Here is a 21,026-nt window from a genome sequence, read left to right as displayed (position 1 = left end):
CGCCTCACTCGGTTGATTTTCGTAGTGAATAAGTTATCAAAATTAGTCCAAATCCATGCATTTCGCTGCATCCGTCGTGGATGAACAACATCTGCCTTGCGCCTCACAACCGAACCAGACCACCACGTGGTAATGAATACCACTTTTGTTGCTCAATTAACTTATTTGCAAACACCGCGTTACACCACAACAAGGATATATGGAACTTAACAGCCCTTTCAAAAGTAACGGTTGTAGATAGGGTTACGTTACGGCCGCTAGCTACCAGCTGTGCTGTGTTCATTGGGGGTTTTGTTGTTGTGTCACTGTCAAATGCTCGGCCAACGCCATGCCGGCCTGTGCTGCTGCAGCGTACATCGCTTCAATATCCCTCGCATTCTTTTGTTTTTCATCGCTTGTGTTTCTGTTTGTCCAATTTCGCATTTCGCATCATCTAGTTTATTGTTTGTTTGCTTGTTTGCTTGCTTGTGTTTCGTCACTCGTCTGCTGGCTCTTCCATTCACGTACCTTATTTTTGTTGTAGCTTTGCTTCTGTGTGTGATGGCAGGTTCGTTTCCCTTTGTTTCTCCCCTGTCATCCAGTTGCTTTTAGTTGAGCTGATTGGTGTGTCAGAATACCTTAACATATTTTCTCATCTTGTTTTTTTTTTGTTGTTGCTTCGATTTGTTTGCATTTGTCTGTTTGTATTCATGTGTACGTGTGTGTGTGTGTGTCTGTATTGTGTATGGTGTTGTTTTCTTTGTGATTTTGTGTTTTCTGGTATTGGTTTGTCTTGTTAAATTCCTAATATACATTGATTTGAGAACTGGTTTCTTCAACCCCCTTATCTTTTTTTCCCTTTTATTTGCTCGTGTCCGCTCAATTGTTTTCGCTGTTTCCCTCCGCTTTCTCGCTCTACCACCGTTCAATCTGTTCCACTCTGTCCACGCCAACGGCATTTGCCCATTCCGCATGCTGTTCTTTTTTTTGTTTGTAGTTTAAACGACTTTTTTCCTCTTTTGTTCCTAATAAATGCAGGACTATTCACTTTTTTGTTTGGTTTTTCTTTTTAAAAATATAAATATCATCTGAATCATTTGTGAGTTAGACTCACTGACCTTCATGTGTGTGTGTGTTTGTGTATCGTTTGACTCGTCTTCGTTTTTTTTTTGTTGTTGCTCGTTTTGTTTGCTACGCTCTTGCTATGCCCTCTTCGAGGTTATCAAATTTTTATACTTCCCCATTACAATCAATCTTACGTTAGATGCGCGGTACCGCCTCCATTCAACCATTATATCATTCTTCGATTCTCTCTGTTTCACTCGCTTGTAAATGTGATCTGTGTTTGTGTGTGAGTGCGTATGTGTGTGTGTGTGTTTAGTTTTGCCTTTCTAAACCTTATCCGAACGGCATTAGCATGCACCTGGTTCGTGTACCAGAGTTACGGTTGGAACGCCTTTTCCTTCGTTTCCCATCGCAAAATCTCTCATGTGTTTGTTAGTGTAGGTTTGCTCTGTTTGCTTTGCAACCGACTGTTGCAGTGTTGTAGTATTGTGTTCACACTGTGTGTTAGCAAAAATCATACGTACTGTTGTGTGTTTTTTTTTTCCTTTCGTTAAATGCATTGCGTAGATGATCCTTACTGTCCACTTTAACTGGACCTCCTAAGATATACCCTACAAATAATGTTTAAAATGAGCATCAAACAAGAGATCCGAACGAAGCGTTGCGGCTTTCTTCGGTCTCCCCCATTTTGTTTGTTCACAAGCCAGTTTTTTTTTTGTTTGTTTGTCTATAACCCTGCCAAAACTTGTATTATCCTTATAACACTATATAAGGTAGGTAATAAATTATTCACATCCGTTTTACATCATAATTCATTTACTGTTGTAGCATTTGGAACGCTCTACGCTATGGTTTCTCTCTCTCTTTCGCTCTTTCTCTCTCTCTCTCTCTCTCTCTCTCTATGCCCCATTCCGAGCCTCTTGCTTATACTAAATCTCAGTGTGTATGTGAGTGTTTGTTTTTGTTGTTGTCATATACCCCCCCCCCCTGCGAATATCTCGGCGACAATAAAATTTGTAGAGCCTTGCGCAAATTTCACTCCGCGAGATTCGTTCGCATACCCAACGCGACCCATCCAATGGATTTCTTCCCCGTCGCCTTTATTTAAGCCTGCGGCTTTTCTTTGCGTGTGTGTGTGTGTTTGTGTTTTTCATTTTGTTTTTTACATATATAAACTGGGACGGCCGATTTGTAACCTTCCCGATGATATCATATACTGTGTCCGTAAAAAAGTAACACAAACAAATAAATTAATAAAATACTCCAACACCTTCGCCCCGCGGCGCACTAGCCGCACCTCGCCCATGCAGCGTGCAGCGGGCAACAATGGAAGTGCCAGCAGCGAATCCCTCTAGAGCCATTGAGCGTGATTGCCCCGAGCGCACTTCTACCATTGCCCTGTGGAGCGTCACCGTCGCTTACCAACCCTATCGTAAATTTCCCGAAAAAACATGCATTTGTGTTGTTGTGTTGCTTCCCCGACACGCTACTCAGCACAAACAAACCAAAATCCGCACCTTCCCACGGTACGGCTGCACTAAAACGCGCATTCTGATGATGCGTTTCGCGGATTCAAAAAACCTAGCATGAATGCATGCGTTTTCGCTTCTGTGTTTTTGTTTGCTTTGTTTATGTTGCCCTTTCCTCTCCATCACGCGCAATTTAACATCGCAAACAGCCCGTCGCTTCTTTTGGTTTTGTTGTTTTTTGTGTTTACTTTATTTATTTTTTTTAATCTTAAACTTGACGTTTAGCCACGCTAAGTACCAAGTAGTAACTGCTGTTGTTCCAGTTCAGGTCTTGAGCCAAGAGAATAGTAACACGTTCGAACAGATTGTATGAACGATGAGGCAAATGAGTTTTTTTTTCTTCTTCGTTTTTGCAACAATCAACAAACGCCCCTAAAGCGCACCCGTAAACCGTTCGGGGTGGGGTCAAACCTGGCCCCCTAGTGTGAGCCTCAATGTAGAGCCCCTTGATTGAGGGCACCAAGCTGGTGCCAAGTTTGCCGCAGCAACGGTTTGCTTTGCGGGAGCGTAGAGCTTGCTAGGAGTTCGGCCTCTGCTGCCCAATCTTGCCACACACGCACAGCTATGGAAACGATAGACACCGTCCGGTTAGAATGTATTGCCCTGTGTTTCAAGTACCGTAAAGTTATTAGTTACTCGCAATGCAACAGTTTGATGCATTGTTTGTCTGCTCCTTTTACCAAGATTGAGATTGTGTACTTTTGCCTGTTTTCTGTGCCGTTTCCGTTTGTGTTGTGCAGACAGTTAGCAAGCAGACTGGTCGAGTTGTCCTGGTGAGTATCTCTTACGATGTGTTGAACGTGAGCGGTAAAACAGTCGTGCAAACATTATGCAGCTTTTTAGAATATTTTTGGAAAGGTAATGTTCAATTGTTGTCCTCACACTGTCTTCAACTGTTTAAGTGTTGTTTTTTCTTCTCCTTCGAATTCTTCGACGCATTCCACACGCCTTCGGAGACGGCTCGGAAACCCGCGGGCGTAAGGAGACACTCGGCTGTAGCACGCAGCAAACGCAGCGCACTGGTAGGCACGGGTACACGCCTGTTGGTGCCCGTGATGCATCTGCTTAAAGCGTTCCAGGTTGTGTGCACAACCTTCTTGAGCCTCTGGCGCCGTAAGCAGTGCAAACGGACCACCGACAGTGTCCACCTCCACCCAGCCGGCTGCATGCAGGCGAGAAAGCTACCGCTGAGTGTATCCACAGAAAATTGGAGCTAGACTGGGCCCCGCAGGTTTCGCCTGCTGTCCCCAAGTGCGCGCTGCAAGCTAACGAACAAACCTAAAACTCGTCTAATCGATCCGATTCGATGTTTGGCACGTTGTTGCACTGTCAATCAACTGTGTTGATTGCTGCACGTCAACACACTACTCCGATGACAATCTCGCCATGTTGCTCTGTTTGTTTGTGTAAAGTGTAATATGTGCATGTGTGTTTGTGTTTTGCCCTTGTAGCACACAGTATTTACAAATAAGTTTGTTCCGTATTTGCTTGGCTTTTCTTAATTTCTTTTTTTTGTTTTGTTTCAATCTCTCCTTCCCCTGTCGGGTAGGGCCCCCAGACGGGGCACACCAAACCACGCGGCAAAACGTTCGGTCGCCAACAGAGGGGAGGGGAGGTATGAGCAGTGTTTTGGGGTTTGTATCCTTCGGTATCCTTAAATCCCGCAAAACAACAAAAAGTTTAAACTCGATGTGCCCAGCTCCAGCCAATCGTCCAAGGTCGGTGCACCGAGGACCCGATCACCACAAAGACCACCAAGAATCGTAAAGCTGCGTTCGTCCCCTTTACTCATCGTTCCGACCACGTCCACGGGTGGCGTTGGTTTGCATCAAACCATCCCTTGCACAGCCCCCATACCACCCGCCCCTCCAACATCGTCGTCCGGTTAAACTAGATACATACATCGATAATCAGTCAATAGTCTCAACATGCTAAACAGAGCAGCGCTTGGTAGCTTTGAAACAAGTGTGCTTTGGGTAAAACTGAACGAAGAACGCCGTAACGCGTCCTGCGAGCGACCAGAGCGTCCGCATCCGGGGCCAAACTTCGGCTGCGGCTGCCTGGTGTCGGCCCCTCCATTTTTGTTCGTTTGTCTGTTTGTTTGCTCAAGCTCGAGCCTGAGCCGTCGCTCTAATGTATCGCTACTAATAACGTAGTAAACCTCGGAGCACAACATGCGTTGCCACTCGAGTTATGAGTTTTGAGCTGCCGCGGGGTGTGTCTGTGTGTGAGTGTGTGTGTGTGTACGATTATAGACACATCCACTAATTAACAACCGAATTTTGAGACGTTGGATGTTAACGCACCACCTCTTACGCTGGTCCCGCAGTCCGGAGCCACCGACGCACGGGGACAAGAGGCGATGCGGCCCTCCCCACTGTACAGATCCAACCGTCTGACGTACGCTGACGTCTAGCAAGCAAAGTGCAAGCGCTTGCTAAGTAACGTTCGCCACTAGAACCGTCACTTACACACACACACACACACATACACACATACGCGCGCACCCACACGTCAGATTGGTACACAACACAGCCTCCTATATAGTCGTATCAAGTTCGCCCTCGCCCTATACCACCACGATCTCGTTGCCCTTGTTTGTATTTGTATTTGTATGTTTGTTGCTGTTTTCTTCCTCTTTCTCTTCATTTCGTGGTATGGTATTTTGTATTCTTCATCCTTCTTCGTCGTCTCCTTCCTTTTACTCTTCCTTAGTTACAAATTCATGCAGAATGAATTGAAAACACATAGTACACGTGTACAGATCACCTACAAATATACAAATTTAGCTTCTAAAACGGGTTCGCGTAGGTCACCCTTCCCCACATTCAACCTGGCGGTAATTGCTGCTCGAATGTCTTTGCGTGTTTGCGTTGAGTGTGTGTGTGTGTGAATGTGTATGGGTGGGTGTATTTACACAGCCATGCACGCACACACGCACGAAGATATTAAGACGACAGCTTCTTGCTGGAGCAAAAGATCATCTTTTAGGAGGTCTCAGCAATCTCTGCCAGTATTGTTTTGTGCATATCTCCTAAACATCATCAACATCTTCTTCTTCTTCTTCTTCTTTTTCTTTTTTGAATGGATACAGTGAACCGAGCGTAGGTGGAAAAGATGGCCCGATGTGGGCAAAGATGTGTTGTTTGACAAACGTGTAATGGAATCGTTTGCTTTACGGTTTGTTTTGTCGGTGGTGCGACTACTCTTTCTCTCTCTCTCTTTCCCTTTCTCTCTCTCTCTCTCTTTCCCTTTCTCTCTCTCTCTCTTTCCCTTTTCGTCTATATTTTTATCTCTTTCGCCACCACCGGGATAGTTCACAGCATGTTTACGCATATGTATGGGAGTATGCAACGCTTCAAACGGAAGTATCAAACGGAAACGAATGACCCTAAACCTGTGGGGACCAACTGGTTGGTGCCGGACCACCGGTATGTATTTTAGCTCACAGCTTTTCCAGTACATTTCCTCCCCGCAGGCTCCCCAAGGCCACTGCCCGGGGACACCATCTAGCAACGAGTTGCTGCTGCGTTGCAAACGCTATAGAATATTTCATTGAATTGAAATGTTATCTTAATATTCTGTAAAGTTCTGTAATGTGTGTGTGTGTTTTTTTTTGTTTGTTTCTTTCTTTTCGATTTAACGATGTTGTGATTTAGCTGCCTGTAATAGTCATAACATTCCCAATTTGTGTCCCAGTCTGTAATGTATATAACATTCTTGCTTGAGCAGTTTAAGGTTCGTGTTCCGTTTTCCTCTCAGGGCTCTGTTCTCTAATATATATATATATGTATATGTATGTGGTTTTAGGTTTTTTTGTCTTCCTCGCCAGTAGCAGAACTGCAAGAGGAGATACCGGCAGGAAGGAGAGTAAAAACAACCCCTTTCCCATGCCGCTCGTCCTCAGCCTGCCCTTAGATGTGTTCGGAATTCGGGTATCGTCAATGAATCGCCTCGTGCGAACAGCAGGAACTATACACCCACAAGGACTGGCATGCCCCCGAAAAGCTTAGAACGCTTTAGACGGGCAGAACAGCCGACACCGGTGTTATCTGGGACGTGGGCGTCGACGCTAGGTAGCTACCGTTGCTGGTACCGTGATGCTGGACGCCCAGATACTTCTCCTCAAAAACACGCTCCTGTTGGGAAGTGAAGGCAAGGGATTAGTTCAGGTTCTGAGGCGACTTCAGGCTGTGACTGTGCCCGAAGAAAAAAAAAACCGACCTGTGCCCGATCGTACTTCAGCCGCTTCCAGATGGTGTTGCGCGACGAGCCGGAATCGCCGGTCTGGCAGAGACCCTCGATGCCGTTGTAGTTCGGGTTGGTAAAGGTCAGCACGTCGCTGGCACTGCGCGAGCTTTTCTTACTCTGCTTGCGTTTCGAGTTGACAATCAGCACTGGAAAGGTGAAAGCACATCACATCACAATATTCCAAGTTTTACCAATCATCCAAGCCCAAGCGACAGGCGTAGCGGAGGAGTGTATGTGAGTGCGTGCGTGCGCGGGTGTTAGTGATGGGTGATCCGCAATGGAATCGAGGATCTTTTCCGACCTCAGCTTTTGAAATCTTGAATTTGGTTACAATTCAGGAAATGCCGATTTGATTCGGCAATTCTTGACGAACCTCGACGAATCTGACAAACGCGCCTGGATGGTTCCGGATGAATCCAAATGACTCTGGATGACTGGACTATCACGGACGAATAAAGATGTTGCCGGATGCGTCGTATGGACTAGTCTCGAGACATCCGGACTCATGCCGAATTGACTTGTATGGATTAATTTGCATTCATCGAAAAAAGGTCCTAACTTGTCTGAACTCGTTGTTGGTCTCGCTATAAATTATCCACAATCGTCTGGATTCGTCCAAAACCATCCAGAATTCAAAATTGTGCCTAATTTGTCTAGAATCCTTCAGAATTCGACTAGAATTGTCCGAAAATCATGGCGATTTGCATGCATATCGCATATCTCCCTGCATCACAAAAGCTGAATCTACCCATCACTAGAGTGTCTGTGCGAAGCAATGTGCGCTGTCTGCTAGTCTAGCCTGAACTCCTGCCGCTGGTTGAAATTACGCGTCCGAATTACCTAAGATGGCGATGATGACGATGATAAGCAGCCCGGCCAAGATGGCGGTCGCTATGATGACTAGCTGCGCGTGCATTCGGCTGCTGCTCAGCACGATCGAGCCGTTCGAGTGGGGCGGTTTCTCCTCGCTCGCCGACAGCATCTCGTCGTTCGGCTTCATCGCCACGAGGATGGCCGGCTCGGGGTCGCAGTGATGTGCGTCCGGTATGTCCGGGCAGCCGCACACGTACCGCGTCTCGGCGTACAGGCACAGGTGCGAGCAGCCGCCGTTGTCGCTGCGGCACGGGTTCCAGTCGTGCGGTTGCCGCTGCCCCGACACGGCCCGTATCTCGAGCGCACCACGCAAGCTGAACCGTGCCACCTCGACGCTCGACACGCTGTGCTTCGGTGCGCGCAGTACCGACTTGTTGTACCAGTCGGTCCAGTACAGGTGCGTCGCGGTGAGCGTGAACCCGAACGGATGGGTCGCGTGCGACACCACCTGCTGGCGTCGGCGCCCGTCGAAGTCGCACAGCTCGATCCGATCCTGCAGTGCGTCCGCCCAGTACAGCTTCTTCGCGTCGAAGTCGATGGCCAGGCCGGTCGGGAAGCCGAGCTCGAAGTCGACTATGCTACGCCGCTCGGACCCGTCCATGTACGCCCGCTCGATCTTGGGCGTTTGGCCCCAGTCGGCCCAGAAGACGAAGCCCCGCTTCGGATAGAGGATGATCGAGCGCGGATCGTCCAGCCCGTCGGTCAGAATGGCCTTCCGGCACGAGCCGTCCAGCCGGGCGACCTCGATCTTCTTCAGGGCCGTGTCCGTCCAGTACAGGTTGTCTGCGAGCCAGTCGACCGCGATGCCGTTCGGTGTGTTCAGCCCGCTCGATACGATCACCTGCGTGTCGGAGTAGTTGTGCATGTTGACGCGCCGGATCGCGTCCACGTTCACGTCGGCGTAGAACACGTACATGCTGTCGAAGTGGTAGTCCAGCACGACCGCACCGTGCACGCCCTCGATTGGCAGCACCACATCGAACAGGTCCGGCGTGTCGAGCGAGATGCGCCCAATGCCCGAGCGCAATGCAATCAGCAGGTACTCCTGGTTGTGAAGAGGCGGGGGAGAGATGTTGGTTGCATTATTTCATTTCATTTTAATTCCCTAACTGAAAGTACTCATGTATTGTATACACGTCAGAAATGGAAAAAAAATCCATCCCAACCCGAGATTGAAAGAAGTCGTAAAGATCTTTCCCGGTGCAGGGAACGCATTGAGTGTTTGGTCTTCCCAGGTAAGGCCTCTTTGCTCCATCGTACCAGTAAGAATCAATAATTATACTTGTCTAGGACTGCCTGGACAGCTTCCATATCAGTAAATGACTCCTTCTGCTGATCTGTTCGTTCTTTTCCGATTTCTTCGAATGGTCTATTAGTCACAATAGCTGACATGTTCCTTACTCTCGTTTCGTTGAACTCACGGGACCATTTGGGCCAGTGAGTTCTTGTCGGGGAGAGCAGTGCCTGCTCTGTGGAGGACATTCTTCTGATCACAGGAGATTATCTCCAAGATCAACTACTCGAGACTGTTAGTTACGTTATTTCTTCCTGGGGATTGTGTCCTTTAGCGTGGGTTTTAGAGCCTAGACGCCAGAAAAATCTGTCTGTTCTTACAAACATTACATTTTATCAAGCCTCCGTTAAGTGGTCCTAGTAACTTGTAATAGAGTAGTAGTCCAAGAAAAATGTTAAAAGTATAAATCTAACTGGACGTAGAGATAATGAATTACCGAACCTTTTGAGTCACATTTCGCCCTAGCTATATCAACACACAAATAGTACCTCTTTGAGTAACATGAGGTAGTTAATATACCAAAACAAAGAAGCAAAGGATAACACAGATAGTGATAAAAACAACATAGCAAACTGTGAAGCATAATGTGTCTACTTACGTCCGGCAGGGTTTTACAGTCGGTCGTGCTGCCTTCCCGCATCGTCAGCCCGGTCGGACATTTGCACGAGTAGCCGGTCGGATTGCGCAGGCACAGGTGCGAGCAGCCCCCGTTGCCCGCCCCGCACACATTCTCCAGATGGCGCTCATCGTCCTCCTGCACCACCTTCACATCCATCAGGCCCTCCAGCCCGTGCGTAACGTTCCGGATGTGGGCCGGGTTGCCCTTCGGCACCGAGTGGAGCGCCTTGGTGATCCAATCCGTCCAGTAGATGGTGCGCCCGGTGACGGCGAGTGCGTACGGGTGGGGCAAATTTTCCACCACCTTGGTGCGCGCCCCACCGCTCAGCGTGCACGACTCGATCGTCTTCATCTGTGCGTCGGCCCAGTAGATCCGCTTTGCCGCCCGATCGACGGCCAGCCCGTTCGGCCAGCCGAGCCCCTCCGTGATCAGATCGACCCGGTTCTCCCCGTCCATGTCGGCCCGCTCGATGCGCGGGTTGGCGCCCCAGTCCGACCAGAACAGGTAGCCCGACTCGTAGTCGAGCGCGATGCCCCGCGGCTGCTCCAGATCCTTCCACACCAGCGCACTGCGTATGCCCTCCTCCAGGTCGCTCACCTCCAGCACCTTCCGCCCGGCGTCGGTCCAGTACAGCTGGAAATTGGGGGGGGGGGGGGGAAGGGGGGGGGGAGAGACGGGAGAGTTTAGTCTCCTTAATGCCCTAGGCCCCGGGAAGATCCAGCTGCCTCGCTTACCTTGCGCCCGATCGAGTCGATCACGAGCCCGTCCACGCTGGTCATGCTCTCGCTGTAGATCTGCTTGATGCGCATGCCGTCCGGCGTGGAGCGCATGATCACGTCCTCGATCGTGTCCGCCCAGTAGATCTCGCCCGTGCGCCGATCGACGTCCAGCGTGACCACGTTCGAGATCGGGGGCAGCGGCAGCACCACGTCGATCTGATAGTCACTGTCGAGCGACACCTGCCGCACCTCGGTACGGTGCGCAAACACCAGATAGTTGGAGGGGCCGCTCTTGCACGTTTTACCATTATCCTGGTGCCCGCCAAGGAGGAGAAGGAACGAAAGACAAATGAATGATTAGAGCAACTGCTCGGGGAAAATCTCCCGAGTGGCAACCCCTTACCTTCAGCTGGATACCGATCGGGCAGGCACAGCTGTAGCTGGTCGGGTTCAGCAGACAGATGTAGGAGCAGCCACCGTTCTTGTGGGCGCACGGGTTGCGCGAGTCGCGCCTGTTCCGGTGAAACACGCGTATGTCCATCAGGTCGGTGTTGTTCGCGAGTATCGTGCGCCGATCGTGCCCGTTGTACATGTTCGCCACCTGGATGCTGTGCGTGTCCCAGTCCGTCCAGTAGACGCGCTTCTCGTACACGTCCAGCCCGAACGGGTGCTTCAGCCCCTCGGTGATGAGCCGGTTGCGCCCGGTGCCGTCGTAGTTGACGTACTCGAGCGATTTCGTACCACCGTCCAGGAAGTACAGCCGCTGCTTGTCCACGTCCAGCGCCAGCCCGTTCGGCCACTGCAGATTCTCCGACACGAGCGTGAACCGGCCGGTACCGTCCATCCCGGCCCGCTCGATCAGCGGGTTCGAGCCCCAGTCCGACCAGAACATGTAGCCCTCCCCCGGGTGCACCACGATGTCGCGCGGTTTGTCCAGCCGCTCCCAGATCAGCAGCGCCCGCTGGCGCCCGTCGGTCGTCGCCGCCTCGATGCGGTTCGTGCCCGGATCCGTCCAGTAGATCTTGTCCGTCACCCAGTCGAGGGCGAGACCGGCGGGCGAGATCAGGTTCGCCTTCACGATCGCCTCCTGCTGGCTGCCGTTGATGAACGCCCGGCTGATCATGCTCTTGCCGACGTCCGTCCAGTAGATGACGTTCGTGCGGCTGCACCAGTCGACGGCGACGGTCGACTTGATGCCGTCGAGCGGCAGCACCATGTCGACCGGGTTGGCCGCATCGAGCTGCCGCACCCGGACGTCCTTCTTGCGCGCGATCAGCAGCAGCTTGTCCGGCACGGTCGAGCAGGTCTTCTGGTCCGGGCGCAGCGTCAGCCCGATCGGGCAGGCGCAGCGGCGGTGCGTGCGGGCCGGCAGGCACAGATGCGAGCAGCCCCCTTTGCGGCCGTTCTTGTCCGCCGCGCACCGGTTGGTGAAGTCGGGCTGGCGGGACGGATGGTAGCTCTGGATGCCCATCGGGAAGTGGAGCCCCTCGTGCACGACGCGGAAGCCGCGCCCGTTCACCTTGCTCGCGGTCGAGATGGTTTTCGTGTGCCAGTCCGTCCAGTACATCGAGTCCTCGAACAGGGCGAGCGCGAACGGGTGCGGCAGGTTGTTGCTCAGGATTTTGCGCCTGGCCCGCCCGTCAAAGTTGGCGCTCTCGATCACGTGCTTCGCGTCCGCCCAGTAGATCCGGCTGCTGGTGTAGTCGATCGTGAGCCCGTTCGGCCAGAAGATGGCCTCCGCGATGATCGTCTGCCGGTCGGACCCGTCCATGAACGCGCGCTCGATCTTCGGCGCCGTGCCCCAGTCGGTCCAGAACACCAGCGCCCGGCCCGGATGGACCGCGATCGCGCGCGGCTTGTCCAGATCGCTCGCCGCAATCACCGCCCGCATCTGGCCGTCGAGCGTCGACACCTCGACGCGGCGCGTGCCCGAATCCGTCCAGAACAGCAGATCGTGTATCCAGTCCACTGCCAGCCCGCCCGGCGACTCCAGCCCCCACTTGATGACGTCCCGGACGCCGCTCCCGTTCAGGTGCGACCGCTTGATCACGTCGATCGACACGTCCGTCCAGAACAGCAGATCCTGCCGGTAGTGGTAGTCGAGCGCGATCGCGTTCGGCAGGCCCTTCGCGATCGAGGTGTACTGGTTGTTGCTGAGCGACACCTGCCGTATGTCGGCCCGGTTCGCCATCAGCAGCTTCACCGAGCCGCCGACCGCCTTGCAGGTGCGCTGGTCCGGCCGCAGCACGTAGCCGGGCTGGCAGGAGCACCGGAAGCTGCCCGCCACGTTCAGACACTCCTGCGAGCAGACCGGATTGCTCGTGATGCTGCACTCGTCGATGTCGGTGCAGTTGTAGCCGTTGCCGTGGAGCAGGTACCCCGGCCGGCACATGCACTCCTCCCGACCGCTGTACGCCGTGATGCAGAGCTGCTCGCAGCGCGAGTGGGCCCCGCACGGGTGCACGATCGGGCAGCGCATCTCGTCCTCGCCGTTCGCACAGTCGGTGTGGCCGTCACACACGTGCTTCTGGTTGATGCACACGCTGCTGCAAAATGGGGAAACATCGACCGTCCGCGTTAGATGCCAGTTTTCGGAAGGTCTTCGGAAGGACTTGTGGCTGTGTGGTACTTACGAATCGCGCGTACTATTTCGGCTGCCCGAGGGACACAGGAACTGGTTCAGCTCACACTTGATGTCGCAGTCCTGCTCGTCTTCGCCGCGCCGACAGTCGGCCGAACCATCGCACACCCAGGATCGCTACGGAAAGATAGGCAAATGAACTCATCAAACAACTCCAGAACACAAACGAAACGAGGGACAAGCATTTTGATCTCGGCACAGCTTGTTGAACAGCGTCATCCAGCTAGAATCATTACGAGGCGTCAGTCATTTGGAGTCTTATGGAATCAACCTAAACAATCCAGACTCATCTAGTGCTGTTCCGACGCTTCGAAATTCAATGCAGTCAAACTCACGCAACCAAAACTATTCGGAGTCGTCTGAAACCATTACGAGTCACCTGGAGTCGTCTGGAGTGATGTGAACTCCGAGCTCGTCCCGACGTATCCAACCTATTCTTATCGCTCGGAATCACTTTACAAGAACTATTTGAAGTCGTCTGTAATGATTCGGAGTCGTCTGGACGCATTCGGATTCACCCAAATATCACACACACACACACACACACACACACACACACACACACACACAAAAACGCCCTTAAACAAAGCTTACCAGTATGCAGCGGCCATCCTTGCACGTGTACTCGTCCGGCGAGCAGGTCCGCCCGGCGATCCGATCCACCGGGCAGTTCTTCTCGTCCTCGCCGTTGTTGCAGTCCTGCTTGTCGTCGCAGCGCCACTGCAGCGGAATGCAGTCGCCATCGTCGCACTTGAACTCGTTGATCATGCAGTCGACCTGCTTCTTCGCACAGTTCTCCTCGTCGCTCCAGTCGCCGCAGTCGTTGTCGCCGTCGCACCGGAACCGCATCAGGACGCAGCGGCCGCCCGGGCCGCCCATACCGCCCAGGGCGCCCTTGCACTTGAATTCGCCCTCCGGGCAGCTCTGCATCGGCCGGTCGCAGTTCGCCTCGTCCGACTCGTCGATACAGTCCGTCTCGCCGTCGCACTGGAACGAGGCCGAGATGCAGGACCCATCCTTGCACCGGAACTCGTCCCGCGTACATCTGCGGCGGAGAAGACAGGTTAAGGTATGAGGGCAAATATGACGAAGGGGATTAGAGAATGGCCGAGAGCACACGGATGCACACTTCAAAAGCAGCTCATTAAGCAGCGCAGCCGGGGTAAACATCGTTAAATTGAAACGCACCATTAAGCCTTCCCAATTAACGTGAAACCCAGCCACGCGCTAGGCTTTCCCTGGGTGAAGCTAGCAACATGTGTTTATGGGTTAAGCGGGCTAGGCCCACCCTCGGGGGAGGCAAGGCGAAAAGGTAGCAAACAACTTCCAGCCCAGGTTTCGATTGCCGAGTGCCGAGCACTAATGAAGGCAACTAGTTCAAGTTCACGGTCGGGGTAATGAATGTTCGCTCCAAACTCCTAAACTCCCTGGGAGCCGTAAGATGTATGCTTTCCAGGACATCACAAGCACAGTTGGCACATTGGCAATTGTTGGCAATTGTGTTAATTAATTAAATCAAGCTGGTGTAGGTGCACGTCCAGCGGCAGTGCTGACGTTTGTTTGAAGTGCAATGTCAGAAATAGGAGTCTTCCTGCTTGGAATTTCAGTCCCGCCCAGTGCAACTTCGACAAGTCTTGGGTCGACTGGGTCGTCGATTTGACCTTCCAAGGTTTTTTTTCCATGTCAGGTTTTGTTTGATAGGGATAGCCAACCTGTAACTACCGGGCTTTACCGTGCGGTTACTTCAGGCGTCCGGAGCACCTTAGGCACCTGCAATTGAGCCTTTTCCGGGGAAACACTCACAACAGCTCAGGTCCTACGGGCGATTTCATCTAGCCGTAACATGGAATGCCACCAGCAGATGTCTCTAATTAATTGAATCAAACAGAGTTGGTTGGCTTGGATGAGCCGTCCTTGAAGCAGCTCACAGTGCCCCGCTCCACTTGCCATGCAACCCGCTCTCCCCCCCCCCCCCCCTTCCCCGCAGTCGCAACCGCCTCCGCAATGGCCACTACTTACTGTTTGGTGCAGTTCTTCTCGTCCGACAGGTCGTTGCAGTCGTTGTCGCCGTCGCACACCCAGTCGCGCGGTATGCACATCCCGTTCTGGCACTCGAACTTCTCCTCGGTGCAGTCGTGCCGGTTGCCGCAGTGCGTCTCGTCCGTGTAGTCGCCGCAGTCGTCGTCCCCGTCGCACAGCCAGTCGCGCGAGATGCAGGTGTGCGTGGTGGCGCAGATCACGTGCGTGCCGCTCGTCTCGCAGTTGTCCTTGATCTGCTGGGCCAGCCGCTGGTGCACTATCTCGCAGTTCTGCTCGTCCTCGGTCAGCACGCAGTCGGCCTGCCCGTCGCAGTGCAGATCCATGTGGATGCAGGCGCAGCTCTTGTCGCAGGTGAACTCGCGCGGCTCGCACTTGATGTCGCAGCTCTCGATCCCGGCCAGCCCATCCGCCTTGCCGGCGGCACCCGCTCCGCCGCCGCCGCCGCCTCCGCCCGACTCCATCAGCAGCTCCTCGTCCGGCCGGAATATGTCATCGTCCGGATGGATGTGGTAGTGGCCCAGGTGTGCGCTCGGCCCGTACCGCTCGAACGGCCGGAAGCCATCGTTGTCTCGCCGCTCGACCCCCCGTATACCGTACACCGTGTCGTAGTGCGACATCGAGCCGTACACGTTGCCACCGGCCGCGTGGCTCCCGATCGGGTGGTGCGACAGCCCCGCGCTACGGTCGATCGCGATCGAGGCGTTCTTCGGGTACTGGGTCGCCTGGTGGAAGGTGCGCCGTCGGGGCGGCGCCATCATGATCTTACCCGGCGGCAGCTGCGGCCGGATGTCCTTCTGGTAGGGTTTCGGTTTGCGCGGCTTCGTCTTGACGACCCGGCCCTCGCCCCCCGGCTGCCGCATCGAGTTCGAGCCGAATATCTGCCAGGCTGCGCCGAGCTGATTCGGCCCCGGCGGCCCCGATTGCTCCGACTTGCCGTTGTAGTGCCCGACGCCCTCCGACGTGATCTCCGTTGTCTGCTCCTCACCGTGCGCTAGGGAAGGATTTTATGTGTGTGTAGGTGTGTGTGTGGGTGGGTGGAAATTGTGAAAAATAAGAGAAAAATAGAATGAAAATTGTGGTACAGCATGTTCATCGAAAATCTGGTACGCCCGTGTCCCGATATCGGAAGCCCCAGCTTCTTCTTCCCAGGTAAAGTCATTCAGACATCAGCAGCATTCAGGAAAAAAACCTAACCTCGAATTGGCCAATACAGCAAACGCCACCGTGGCCATCGGGTGGCGTTCGCCTAGCCGCTGGGGCGTCTTTCGAAAAACTCCACTACCTAAACCTTCTTCCTCCCGTACTCCTCCTCCTCCTCCTGCCCCTTTGATACCCTCCCGTTCGTTTTCAAGGACAGATTACACCCATCGCTGTTTTGATGAATGGAACGTTTTTAGGGCTGAGGGAGTAAGGGATGGGGGTAGGTGGAAGCCTGCGCCTGCGCATGGTGCGTCGTCACTGCGTGCCGATTTGGTTTCGAAATCTTTTGCTCATAAAGTTCCCAAAAATTTCGCCCATTTTCGAGCGAACGAGGCGTGTGATTGTGTACGAGAGAGAAAGAGAGAGAGAGAGAGAGCGAGTGTCCGCTCGACGCACACGCAGAGCTCGAGCAGAGCTTCGCACTGAAAAAGCTGTTTATTGATTTAAGAGGGCGCGCGAGAGCTTTTGTGCGAGCGCTCGCAGCTCTCGGCTGCTGCGAGTGCTGCCCTTATCTACTCAGTCTCCGGTGTCTGAGTGTCGCGTTTAAGCTCACCCCGTTTGTTCTCCGACCTCTCTCGGCTCTCAGCTCACATCTAATCGCGTTCGTATCCTTTTCCCTCTTCCCGCCACTCCCTCTTCCCGCCACTCCCTCTTCCCTTTTTTGTATCAATTTTTGCAAACAGCTTTCCGCTCGCTCATTCATGGGATGGAGCTGGCTGGGCGCGGGATGGCTTGGAGGGAGGGAGCAGAAGGCAGAGGGAGTTTATTTGATTGAAATCGAAGTCCAATATTCAAACCATTATTGTTTTCTCGACCCACGGTTTTGCAATACCTCCTCTTCTTCCCCCGGCGCCTCCACCCTTTGCACCGTTTTCAGGCCATATTTTCCACTGGCTTCTGCGAAATTGCTGGCGTTCCTGCGCGTCTCTCCCCACAGCATTGCCACGTCTCCTTGGGTGGGCTATTTGCTTTCAAGGTGTGCCCCTGGGTGTGCTTCACGTGTGAACGGGTAAAAGCGAAGTTCGCTACGGCACAGTTTGTTTTTTTTTTCTCCAAATCTAGTCCGGAGATTAGCTCCCGTGTGGAGACTCTTGCCTTATGCCCTAACGTTTCTTGCCCCAATGATGAACATTTTCCTTCCCTCTGACTACCATATGCTAAGCTGTCGCTTGGGGACTCCACTCGCTCCCAAGTCCCTAGCGGAATAACGCCATTGAGCAGCTGTTTGCTGACCCCGGCCAGCCCTCCATATGTGACCAACGGACCCGTCTCCCTCACCCACAACTTACCGATGCCCAGGAAGAGCGGTACCGTCAGCAGGGGTACGATCAGGCCCAGCCGCACGCCGAACCCGGCCAGCGCGACCAGACAGCGGTGCGACCGGCCACTGCCCCGGTTCCGGCGCGGTTCCGCCGCCGCCACCACCATCCTGTACCGCCCGGTGGCGTATGATGTTCCTCCGGCCCCGGCTCGCCTGCCGGAACCGTCCAACGCTGCCGTGCAGCTCACGCCCCTCCGCCCCAGCGCGGACCCGCTCGGTGTGTGTTTGTGTTGGAGTTTCCGCAGGCGCAAACCCCCCCCCCAACAACAAAAAAAAACTCACAGTCCGCTAACGATTCGATTAAGCAAGTTTTGCTAAGAAGCTTGCACCAGCGAACGACACTTTGCTGCCTCACAATCACGCACACACGTTTTTTTGTTTTTTTGTTTTTGTTTTTTTACATCCAGTAATAAGCCAACGCCTGGGGCATACTGGGCCAGCTTCACTTTGTTTCGCAAGTCTCTTGGGCAAGTGCTTGGGCAAGTTTGTGGCACAAAACTGTTCTTCGGAAGCTGTTTGTTCCTCTTTCTGTCCGCTATTTTTTTTTTTGTTTTCTCTCCGACAAAACTCGATCCTTTTCCCCCGGCGCGCTACGGTGGGGCGGTGCCCGAAAACTCGGGGGAACAAGGAGACGGCGAAGGGAGCGCACAGCGGGTGGGAGGTGGGGGGGGGGGGCGGGCAGAGATTTAAAAAGTTAAGCGCACCGCGTTGTGAAGCCCTGCTACGCTTTAAGTTTCCGCCGGAAGTTTCCGTGTCCGTTGGTGGTCCTGGTGGACCCTGACGGCCGCCCTCCTAGGGTGGGCAACGCACCCGCACCGGTGCACACGCGGCCAAGCTAATCGATGATGGGGGCGCTGCTGCTGCTGCTGATCCTGCCGTTGCTTCTGCTTCTTCGTCCGTCCGCACCCGCAAGCATTGCTCTTGATACATGGTTGAGGTTAGCTGGTGTTAAGTTATCATACAGGTTCGGTTTTTTTTTGTTGTGTGTGTGTGCGTTTTCTCGTTTGTTTGTTTGTTGGTTCGGGAAGGGGGGGGGGGGGGGGAGGGGGATAAGATTTTGCGCGACAGATTCGAGGGAAACACAAAACACCAGCACACAAGACACACACACACGCGCGCACACAAGCTTCTTTTCACGCACGTACACACAGCACAATGTCCGCGGTCACAGGTCACGCGGCAAGCCTGGGCGGTCACTGGTTTAGCATCTTCTCTTATATCCCTTACTCATGATGCGAGCACACACTGTCGGTTACACTTTGAGTCTCCAAACAAAATCTGCCATCAAAAAACCGCAAAGAGAAAAAAAAAACGATGAAGAAATGAATGGAGTTTGTGCGATTGCGAAAATGGTGACACTTTGATATAGACCGTTTGACGGGTAAAAGGGGTTGGGGGTGATGGGGTAGGAAGGGAGGGAGGGGATGGGAGTGGGAGCTTAGACAAAGAGAGAAAGAGAGAGAGAGAGAAAGAGAGAGAGAGAGAGAGAGAAAGAAAAGAGAGGGAGAGACAGAGAGAGAGGCGAGGAGAGTAGAAAGATCTGGAGGCGTTATGCCCATCGGCTATACATATGTATATGTAGCTGAGGTCGATGTATATGTGCGTTTTGTGAAGATTCAAATATATACGTCCGGACGACTTTCGGACGCCCATCCCCCTCCACTGTGATCCTTCTCCACTCTTCACCCTCTTCTACCCCTTCATAATCCAGCATGTAGTCGCCCACGCCCTATAAAGTCACTCGCTTTGCCCGAATGGGGCACATGGACACACACACACACACACACACACACACACACACGGTACAGTGGGTCGAAAAGGGTCGACGCATATGTCGGACACATACATGGCGACACCTACATAGAAGTAGGGTTAAGGCATCCTCCCTTTTTGGCAAAGAAAATCGGGAATGCACCCAAAAAAAAAAAACCCTTCACTGTACCATCGTGTACATTTACACTCACTTCGACATGCGGCGGCACACACACACACACACACTGAACCAAAAGCTTAATTTTCACAGCTTTTCGGTACTGCGTATATCATCCGCCCGCTGTACATGTAGGTGTGCACCGTGGTTTTCCGTGGCTGCCTACACCCTTTTTTTTCGTTTTGTTTCTTCTTCTTGTTTGTTTTTTTTTGTTTCTCTCCACCAAATCGTCCACCAGTGGGTTGCACACGGTGGCTCAAGAATCACGACGTGCGTGCGTGTGTGATTTGCTTTCTTTCCTGTTTCTGTTACTTTTTGCGCACCAACGGCATTTTCACGCACGCAAACGCAATTACACACACACACACATACACACACAAAAGCAGAGCCTCGGCCAGCCCTGCTCACTATTGCTGGTGCTGTAGGGGGGGCAAATTGCGTCGTTGGCAAGTGCTTTCGTCCGAACGCGTTTAGGCATTTCTGCCGCGTGTTGATCGATGCGCTTGATGGGCGTGCAGTGTTGGTTGGTGAGAGGTCCAGCGGCGGAACGCCAGCCGCGGAAAAGCTGCCGTGGCCACGCGTATGGCCCCAACCCTGCACCGGAAACCCCTTCCCGTCGGCGTTCCTGGCGAGCACACAAGGATTGGGGAAGAATGGGAAGGAGTGGGTGGGTGTGCGTGGAATGAGGAGTGATCTCTACGAAAAGGTGGTGGTGATGAGGTTTTTTTTTTTTGTTGCGTTCGACTGTCGTCGCGCGCGCTCCTCCCTCCACTCCACCCCGTTGGCCGTTCACCAACGAACACTACCAGACCTGGCCTGCGGTGCAGCCAATCACGCGAACGGTACATCTGTAACTGGTGGCATCCACGAGCCAGGAGCAGATTTTCATCTCGTCCTCACACATAATCGCGGCGCATCCGCCGTTCGGCATCTGGCCGGTTCTCTCCCGGCTCTCAGCCAGCCAGCATCTCACAGCCCAGCATCCGAGAGCGTCGTGGAATTTTTGGGCGCCACTTACATAACGAGCGAGCCAGCCAGCCAGCCAGCCAGCCAGCCTGGCAGGAGAGTTGCATCCCGGGGAGCGAGCGAACGAGCAGTGCGCAGTCGCCCTGACCGGCACTGGCACTGTGCGAACCGCGATATCCGTGCAGCGCAACTAACCGGGAGGCTTCGCTCTTTCGAGACGGGAGGATCCTGTCATAGCTGTGTGTGTGTGTGTGCGTTTTGTTTTACTTCGTCTTAATCTTTTGTAAAAGCAACGGAAGTTGGCCGTGTGTCGCGTAGACCAAACAAAGTAACCAACCGGAAGCGGGAACCAACAATTAATTGCCCACGCTGGGACATCTAGGCTCTACCATGTACTCATTGTCCACGGGCAAAGAGAGAGAGAGAGAGAGGAGATGGAGAGATGGGTCACAGCTGCCAACATTCCAGAATTTGCGTTTGTTTGCTTTCCAAATTAGCTGCACCTTCGCAGGACTGGTCGTTGTTCCCACCGATCCGGCGGAAAATCCCCTCCCTACGGGCAAAAAAGCTCCCCGGTGGTACCGGAAAGCAATCGGCAG

At 53.2% G+C, this 21,026-nt stretch overlaps 1 protein-coding gene across 2 annotated transcripts; it reads right to left on the bottom strand.

Annotated features, from left to right (window-relative positions):
* Positions 1-636: 636 nt before the first annotated feature.
* LOC1272241 (low-density lipoprotein receptor-related protein 4) lies at positions 637-20,233 on the bottom strand. Of its 2 annotated transcripts, none has more exons than XM_061662387.1 (11): positions 19,496-20,233; positions 17,500-18,809; positions 14,990-16,001; positions 13,565-14,015; positions 12,963-13,087; positions 10,733-12,872; positions 10,345-10,641; positions 9,590-10,243; positions 7,665-8,742; positions 6,798-6,970; positions 637-6,712 (listed from the first exon to the last, which is right to left on the bottom strand). In XM_061662387.1, the coding sequence occupies exons 2-11, from the start codon at positions 17,636-17,638 to the stop codon at positions 6,593-6,595; spliced, it is 6,189 nt and encodes a 2,062-aa protein (XP_061518371.1). In that variant the 5' UTR covers positions 17,639-18,809; positions 19,496-20,233; the 3' UTR covers positions 637-6,592. The 2 variants fall into 2 exon arrangements, with proteins under 2 accessions (XP_061518371.1, XP_061518363.1); XM_061662379.1 differs by having other exon boundaries at positions 10,733-12,875; positions 19,496-20,231.
* Between the last annotated feature and the right edge of the window lie 793 nt (positions 20,234-21,026).

The sequence above is a fragment of the Anopheles gambiae genome, chromosome X (genome assembly GCF_943734735.2).
Source record: "Anopheles gambiae chromosome X, idAnoGambNW_F1_1, whole genome shotgun sequence".
NCBI lineage: Eukaryota > Metazoa > Arthropoda > Insecta > Diptera > Culicidae > Anopheles > Anopheles gambiae.
The sequence above is the reverse complement of the archived record's forward strand: the minus strand, read 5'-3'. Positions and strand labels throughout refer to the sequence as shown.

What these genes read in the sequence shown, in the direction of transcription:
- LOC1272241 (XM_061662379.1), bottom strand. Translation starts at nt 17,638, where the DNA reads ATGGTGGTGGCGGCGGCGGAACCGCGCCGGAACCGGGGCAGTGGCCGG. An exon ending in CGAAATAGTACGCGCGATTC is followed by an intron (nt 12,876 to 12,962) that starts GTAAGTACCACA and finishes CCCATTTTGCAG; the next exon opens with CAGCGTGTGCATCAACCAGA. An exon ending in TCGACTCGATCGGGCGCAAG is followed by an intron (nt 10,244 to 10,344) that starts GTAAGCGAGGCA and finishes CCCAATTTCCAG; the next exon opens with CTGTACTGGACCGACGCCGG.